Genomic DNA, 8,182 nt, shown 5'->3' with positions numbered 1-8,182 from the left:
TGGTAAGGAGGAAAAAGCAGTCAGAATGTATGGCCTAGGAAGCAGAAATGAAGCAGGAGAATGACTTATTAGTTTTTGCTAATCCAATGATCTCTTCATTGCTAACACATTCTTCAAACAACCAAAGCAGCACCTATACACATGGGCATCACGAGATAGAATACACAGAAATCAAATTGATTACATTATTGGTGCAAGGAGGTGGAAGAGCTCAGTTATAACAGCAAAGATGTGCCTGGGGGTCGATTGTGGAACTGCTCATGTACAAGTTCCAAGCCAGGCTAAAGTAGAAAAGCAAAGCTATCCAGTTTCCACAATATGATCTTGATAATATACCCACCATTTTCAAGGAGAACATCAGGAACTGCTTTGAAGTTCTGAACCTCATTGACAGGGAACCAGAGGAACTGTGGGATGAAATCAAAGAAGTTGTTAAGGATGAATGTGAAAAGAGACTGCCAAAGACCAAAAAACAGAAGAAGGCAAAATGTATGTCAGAACAGATGGTGGAAATTGCCAAGAAGAGGAAAGAAACCAAAATCAAGAAAATAAAGACCTCAGGAAGGAACTTAATAGGGGATTTTAGGAAGTTGTTAGAAGAGACAAGGGACAGTACTATTCCCCTCCCCTTCGCCTTGTGCGGGGGGGAGGGAGTTTGTCTCAGCCACCCTGGACATGAGGCCCTAGAAGTGGCCTGATTGGCCAATTTGCAAAAAGGGGCGTGGTTTCGGCTGCAGCATGGTCGATCCACGCCTCTACTCTTCAGTTTTTTTCAGGATCTGCATGAGGAAGGAGGTCTTTACTTGGGCTCCTTCCACTTAGGCCTGGGTAGGGTTCGCCCAGGAGTGGGCGTGGCAGTTCTCCAGCGGGTTCCTTCAGGTCCCGCTGTGCAGGGCATTAGGTAGACAAGTCTCCAGGCTTTGCAGAATACCAGCGGGGCTCTGTGGCCTGTGGGCCCGATCGCAGCCTTCTCCAGCGTCCCGTTCCGGCATCTGCATCACGACAGGGCTTTGGCCCTTTGGTTTGTTGCAGGCCCGGGAGGGCCATGGGGTGGGGCATTTTGCAAGTTTTTCTACAGCTTTCTTTGCTCTCCTGATCTTTGGAAGGGGTTTCTGGCTGCTTTTGGGGGCCTTGTTGTGAGGGGTTGTTGCTGGGCTTTCGAGTTGGCTTCTGGGGTTTTTTCCTTGAGCTTTGGTATTCCCTGGGGGTGGCTAAGGTTTTTTCCCTTCGTGCAAACCTCTCCCACATCCATAGGGTTGCTCTGTAGAGCAAGAATTGGGGGTTGGCTTCTCCTTCTAATATTGGTTGAGGGCTTGTGGGTGTTTTCACGATGCCCAGGAAAGCTAAGGAGAAAAAGGGTGGGAAGCCTGTTAGGCAGCCCAAAGCCCCCCCCCCCTTCTTCCTCGGATGAGGATGATGAAGAAATGGCCCTTATTAGGGGCTTGATTGGTAGGATGGAGGCCTTGGAGAAGTCTCGCAGCACTCCTTCTGATAAGGGTGCTGGTCCTTCTGGCGGGGTGGTGTTGTCCCTCCTCCCAAGGTGCCTCGCAGGACCGGGGGGCTGCCCGGAATCAGCTTTTAAAATCACTCTCTAGTAGGTTGGAGGCGTTGGAAAAGGGGGGGGGCCCAGCCGGCCCGGCTCCTCCCTCAGGTCCGCAAGATCCATCCATGCCTGATGACCTGGTTCCTGGAAGGCCTGCTCCTGTGGCTCCATTGCCGTCGCCTGAGGACCCGGCTCCTGTGCTGCCTGCTCCGTCGCTTCCACTGCCTGCTGCACCGGTTGAACCTCCGCCTGTGGACCCTCGAGTACCGGTGGCCCCGGGTGAGCCAGCAGCACCTACACCTCCCAGCGGCACCGGCCAGTGGCCCTATGTACCCTGGCCGATGCCAGCGAGCGGGAGTTGGGGAGTACACTCATATTGGCCTCCTTATACACATCCTTGGGGTTTAGGTCCCCCTGTTAGTATACCGGGGGTTACTGCTGGCCTGCAAGGGGCGGCTGAGCGGGTTTGGACGGGCGCTCTGCCCCCGGGTACTCCAGTTGCCCCACCTGCAGGTGTGATCCCTAGCCCGGTTCCAGCGATTTCTGGTACCACCGGTCACTATCCCATGGGGATTCTCCCCGTCGGTTATCATGCCCCATACGGTGGCATGGGGCTGCTGCTTGGTGACCACTTACTGCCTGCTACCAAGGAAAAGATTTTGAAGGGAGAGTATATTGACATTTTTAGTCTCCTTTTTCGCGAGCCAGGAGTAAAACATAAAGAAGGGGAATCCTTTAAGGACCACGAGGCCACTAAGCGTAAGCCAGTTGAGAAGACGTGGAATAACTGGTTGTCAGGATTTACCATTTATATGGGCGTCATAGTTCAGGCGCAGCCTGCCCGTGGCCCGGCGCTTTTAAAATACATGGATATGATCCATAGGGCAGTGTCCGATTTTGCTGGCTCCTCTTGGATCCGGTATGATGAGAGTTTTCGCATGAGGGCTGCCTTGGACCCTTCCCTACCGTGGGACACCCCTTTACAGGAATTGTGGTTAGTTATTATGTCCCAGCCCCGCCCCGTAGAAGGGGATCGGTCAGACAGTGGCCACCTGTTATCTAGGGCAGCGGTCCCATCGACATCGGGCGGGGCTGGCCAGCAGTGGGTTCAACCCCACCTGGTCTGCTGGGAGTACAATACCCACGGTAAGTGTACCTGGTCCCCCTGCCGCTTCAAACGCGCATGCGGCGTGTGTGGGGCCAAGCATCCTAGCTCTGTCTGCCCTAGGGCCAAGTTCAGTAGCTCAGGGTCCAAGTTCCGGCCCGGCAGCAACAACAAGAAGGGTGCCCCTCCTCCACCCCCTGCGGGGAAAGGGCCCCAGCCCCATCAAGCTTGATGTACTGGAGCTTTTGCTCTGGGACTATCCGGATCGGGTTGTGGCTGCCTATTTGAACCAGGGTTTCCGGGAAGGTTTTAGGATACCGTCTTTGGCCCGTTGTGGGCTTAGTAGCTCTCGTAACTTGAGGTCTGTCAGAGGTAAGGAACAGGTGGTTCTCAAGAAAATCAATAAGCAGGGGGCAGCTGGTAGGGTTTTGGGCCCGTTCGAGAGCACTCCCTACCCGGGTTTGAGGGTCTCGCCCCTGGGGGGGGTCCCTAAGAAGGTACCTGGCGAATTTGGGTTAATTCACCATCTATCTCACCCTCAGGGGTCATCAGTGAATGATGGCATCCCGGATAGTTTGTGCTCAGTACGATACACATCTTTTGATGATGCTGTCTGGGTGGTTAGGAGCCTGGGACCAGGGGCCCTTATGGCCAAGTGTGATATCAAGTCTGCCTTCCGCTTGCTGCCCGTTCACCCCAGTGATTTTGAGCTGCTGGGCTTCGCCTTTGCCGGGCAATTCTGTTTTGACCGTGCCCTGCCCATGGGCTGCTCCATTTCTTGCGCAGCTTTTGAGGCTTTCAGTACATTTCTGGAATGGGCAGTGCAGCGGAGGGCGGGGCTTATATCCACCTCGCATTACCTGGTTGATTTTCTTTTTGTAGGGCGGGGCTATTCTGAGGAATGCCAGCATTTGCTTCGCTCCTTTATGGAGCTGGCGGACGAGCTGGGGGTCCCTTTGGCAAGGGACAAAATGGAAGGCCCCATCACGAGGCTCTCCTTTTTGCGGATTGAACTTGACTCAGTTGCTGGTTGTTCAAGGTTACCCCAGGAAAAATTGTTGGCCCTTCTGGACCTAGTTAGGGCAGCTGGCCGAGCCCAAAAAATTACCCTGAGGGATTTACAAATGTTAGTGGGCCATCTTAATTTTGCATGTAGGGTGGTGGCCCCAAGTCGGGCATTTTTGCGGCGGCTGTGTGATATGATGGCTGGCCTTTGGGCCCCCCATCATGGGGTCAGGATTACTGAGGGCGCTAGAGCTGACCTCTCCCTTTGGGAATCCTTTCTGTTGGGTTTCAATGGGGTAGCCTTTTGGAGGAATGAACTGTTAGTGGAGGCTGACCTACAAGTCCATTCCAATGCAGCAGGTGGAGTGGGTTTTGGGGTCTATTTTAGGGGTCGCTGGTATGCAGCCCTCTGGCCCGTCGAGTGGGTGAGGCAAGGGTTAGGTAGGGATCTTACGTTTCTGGAGCTTTTTCCTATCGTAGTTGCAGTGCACATTTGGGCCGACGAGTCTTCTAACTCGTTGGTCCGGTTCTGGTGTGACAACCAGGCAGTAGTGCAGGTCATCAACTCACAAACCTCTCGCTCCCGGAGGGTTATGGGGCTGGTAGGGGCCCTGGTGTTGCAGTGCCTCCGGGCTAACATCTTGTTCCGGTCCCGGCATGTTCCGGGCGTGCGCAACGACATAGCTGATGCTCTGTCTCGTTTTCAGTTGCACAGGTTCAGACAGTTAGCTCCCGAGACGGCACTGCAACCGGATCTCATGCCCGCCTTTCTGTGGCAGCTTGGCAGTTGGAGGCACAACAGGCCATAGCAGCGTCTCTGGCGCCCAGCACCAGAGCCAGTTATGCGGCTAAGCTTCAGGCCTTTTCCTTGTTTTGAGGATCTGAAGCTTTGGAGGAGGTTTGGCCTGTTCCAGTGTGCCAGCTGCAACAGTTCCTCATTATGTTACGTAGGGCGGGGCGGGCTGTGTCCACGCTTGGCGGCTACTTAGCTGCTCTGGCCTTTACAGCACAGGTAAAAGGGGTTAGTGATTTTTCAGCGGATCCTCGGGTACGGCGCATGCTCGAGGGCTGGTCCAGGGAGAACCCGGGCAGCCTCGACTCTAGACGTCCTTTCACCATAGATTTGGTTGCCGCAGTGCTGCAGCAACTTGAGGCCTGCTGTGCTAACCAGTGGGAGGTAACTCTTTTTCGGGCGGCTGTTTTAGTCACCTTTTTCGGTGCCTTTCGTCCAGGTGAGTTGCTACCATGGAACAGGGGCTCCCTGAGGGACCGTTGTTTGCAATTTTCTGATTTGTCACTCAGTGACGGGGTGGCACAGCTTTTTCTACGCCGTTCTAAGACGGATCAACACGGTAAAGGGCAGTTGGTGCGCTTGGCGGCTGCCTCTGACCCTGGCATTTGCCCGGTGATCGCCTTGCAGCACTACGCGGCCCTCGGGCCTGCCTCAGCGGGGTGCCTGTTTGTCCACGTGGATCAGGCACCTCTTACCCAATACCAGTTCCTGGCAGTGGTAAGAAGGGCATTGGTTGCAGCTGGGGTGCCGCCTGAAGGGCTCACATTACACTCCTTCAGGATTGGGGCGGCTACTACAGCTTCCCGGTTGGGCCTACAAGAGGCCGTGGTACGGCGGATCGGCCGGTGGAAGTCCGTGGCGGTCAGGCGTTATGTGCACTGACAGCGGACTATATTATCTGGATTGATCGAATTTTCTTTTTGGCAGGTGCTGGTGGGGCAGCGGCTCCTGTACGGGTCCTGATCTGTGGCCATTCGTTGGTCTTTTGGGCCTTCAAGCAGACCAGCACCTCCCACTGGGGTTCACAGCTGGGGTTTGGATGAAGAGCCCTGGTGTATTGGTTGGGCATGCAGGGCATGCTGTGGAGTCAGCTGCTCCCGGCCATTAAGGATCACTTAGCTAGATTCCCTGTGCCCACCGTTCTTGTCCTTCACTTGGGTGAGAATGACTTAGGCAGGTGGACTGGCCTGTCCATGGTGCAGCAAGCCGCCTCCGATTTGACCGTACTGCGCAGGTGGATGCCCGGGGTTCGTATCCTCTGGATCAATTGGCTTCAGCGCAGGGTTTGGCGCGCTGCGTTTAACGGGTTTAAGTTAGAAAAGGCCCGGCGCAAGGTTTCGGCCGCCATAGGTAAGTTAGTTTTGGCGGCTGGGGGGGACATCATTAGGCAACCTGATTTAGCAGCTCGCTTCCACGAGCTATATCGCCCGGATGGTGTTCACCTTTCCAAGGCTGGGTGCGATTTGTATTTACGCAATATTCGGAATGGGCTTGCTGCACTGTTGGATGGCATGGGGCAGGGAGGCCAAGCAAGGGCTGACCTCCCTGGGTGGCAGTAACAGTGCGGGCTAAGGGGTAAGTGGTTGGTTAGAGTATGGTGAGCACCCTTGGATATTGTAAGGTGGAATGGTCAATCGCTCCTTTGTAGCCTGTGCGGCATGGGGAGAAATTGATTGCCAGGAAACCTGCTTAAGGATTGCATCAACCTTTGGGCTGTGCAGTCCGGGGTGGGTGAAGACCTTGAGTTGTCCAGATCCCCTCTTCTCTGGAGGGCGGTTGGCTTTGAAGGAGACAGGTGGGGTATACCCGCTTGTTTCCTGAGCCAGGGTGTGTCGCCCATGTCAGGTGATGAATAGGATGGTAGCATCCTAGCTCACGCCTAGGGGCCCGCACTGTTCTATGTTGGTGATTAATCACCTGGTTTACAGTCCGCCTATGCCTATTTGTTTATTAATAAACGTGGCCCGTTTCATCCATTTAACGTCTCTGTGTCTTCTTGGGCCGGGGTCTGGGGACAATAGTGACATCTGTAAAGACCTAGAGGATGGAAATAGACATGTAAAACAAGGAAAGTTTTCCAGAAGATCTCTGAACTCAAAAGGAGGTTCCAACCTTGAATTGGTGTGTTAAGGGATACCAAAGGACAGATAGTAACAGATTTAGAGAAAATCAAACAGAGATGGAAGCAGTATACTGAAAACCTGTACAGCCAAGATACTCTAGAAGGTATTCCCTACTTGCAAGAATCTCTAGTATGGGAAGATGAAGTTAGATCAGCACTCCAGTCATTACCAAGTCAGAAGGCTACAGGAATTGATGGAATAGCTACAGAAATATGGCAGGCAACAGAAGAAGTATGAGTCAAGCCCCTAACCAGGGGCGTAACTATAATAGGGCAAGGGGAGACAGTTGTCTGGGGGCCCACTGCCTTGGGGGGCCCCCAGAGGCATGTCACATGACTGACTCCCTCAGCCACGCACCCACCAGGGCTTCCTTCAGTTGTATTCATCCTCTGAAATTGATGTGAGTGTTAAGACCTGGAGCTACCAGAACAGCATGTCTTTCTCTAATACCATTAAATGACTTGCATCGTCCACAGTTTACAAAACCTTTTAAAAATCATTTAGGTTGATGTTCTGTTGTGGAACATAGGAGATATATAGATATAGATATAGATATAGATATAGATATAGATATAGATATAGATATAGATATAGATATAGATATAGATCAGAGCTTCAGTGAGGGGGCGGATTTTAAAACCTTGTCTCTGGGCCCACTCAAACCTTGCTATGCCACTGGCTGTAACCAAACTATGCCAGAAAATTTGGAGAACGACACAATGGCCAACAGATTGAAAGAGGTCAGTCTACATACCTATACCAAAGAAATGAGATTTAACAGATTGTGCAAACCATCGCACAATATCCTTAATTTCACATGCTTGTAAAATAATGCTCAGGATCATTCAAAACACATTAGAGCCCTATGTGGAAAGGGAAAAGCTGGATGTTCAAGTTGGTTTCAGAAAAGGCCAAGGAACGAGAGATATCATTGGTGATGCACGCTGGATAATTGAGAAAGCCAAGGAATACCAAAAAGAAGTAAATATGTGCTTTATTGACTACAGAAAAGCCTTTGATTGCATCAAACACGTAAAGTTGTGGTTAGGAAAATCTTTAGGGAAATTGGCATTTCAGAACATCTCATTGTTCTCATGAGAAACCTATGCACAGGACAGGCAGCCACAGTCCAGACGGAACATGATGAAACAGACTGGTTCCAGATCAGCAAAGGAATAAGAAAAGACTGTCTACTTTCTCCTTATTTTTTACATCTCCTTATTTATTCAACTTATATGCTGAACTTATACTGAGAGAGGCTGGATTGGAAGAAGATGAGCATGGTTTTAAAGTTGGAGGAAGAAACATCAATAAGCTGCGCTACGCTGATGACACCACTCTGATAGCTGAGAATGCAGATGATTTGCAAACTCTAGTAATGAAAGTCAAGGAGCACAGTGAAAAAATAGGACTATGACTAAATGTAAAGAAGATTAAACTAATGACAATGGGTACAGCAACCAGCCTCAGAATTTATAGTGAGGACATTGAAATAGTGGATAGCTTCTGCCTTTTAGGATTGATGATGAACTGTAAAGGATCCAGCAGTCAAGAAATATGCTGCAGACTAGCACTTGGTAGGGTTGCAGTGAAGGCCTTGGAAATGATATTTG

The 8,182-nt window shown here is 51.5% G+C and overlaps 1 protein-coding gene across 1 annotated transcript; it reads left to right on the top strand.

The window, feature by feature from the left end:
• The first annotated feature begins 1,537 nt into the window (after positions 1-1,537).
• Positions 1,538-6,422, top strand: LOC128352478 (uncharacterized). Its single transcript, XM_053313101.1, has 2 exons — positions 1,538-1,822; positions 4,775-6,422. Exons 1-2 carry the CDS (start codon positions 1,669-1,671, stop codon positions 5,326-5,328), a joined length of 708 nt encoding a protein of 235 aa, XP_053169076.1. The 5' UTR covers positions 1,538-1,668; the 3' UTR covers positions 5,329-6,422.
• Positions 6,423-8,182: the final 1,760 nt, after the last annotated feature.

This window comes from Hemicordylus capensis, chromosome 3 (assembly GCF_027244095.1).
Source record: "Hemicordylus capensis ecotype Gifberg chromosome 3, rHemCap1.1.pri, whole genome shotgun sequence".
NCBI classification, from domain to species: Eukaryota; Metazoa; Chordata; class Lepidosauria; order Squamata; family Cordylidae; genus Hemicordylus; species Hemicordylus capensis.
Note: the sequence above shows the minus strand (reverse complement) of the source record. Positions and strands in the feature narration are given on the sequence as shown.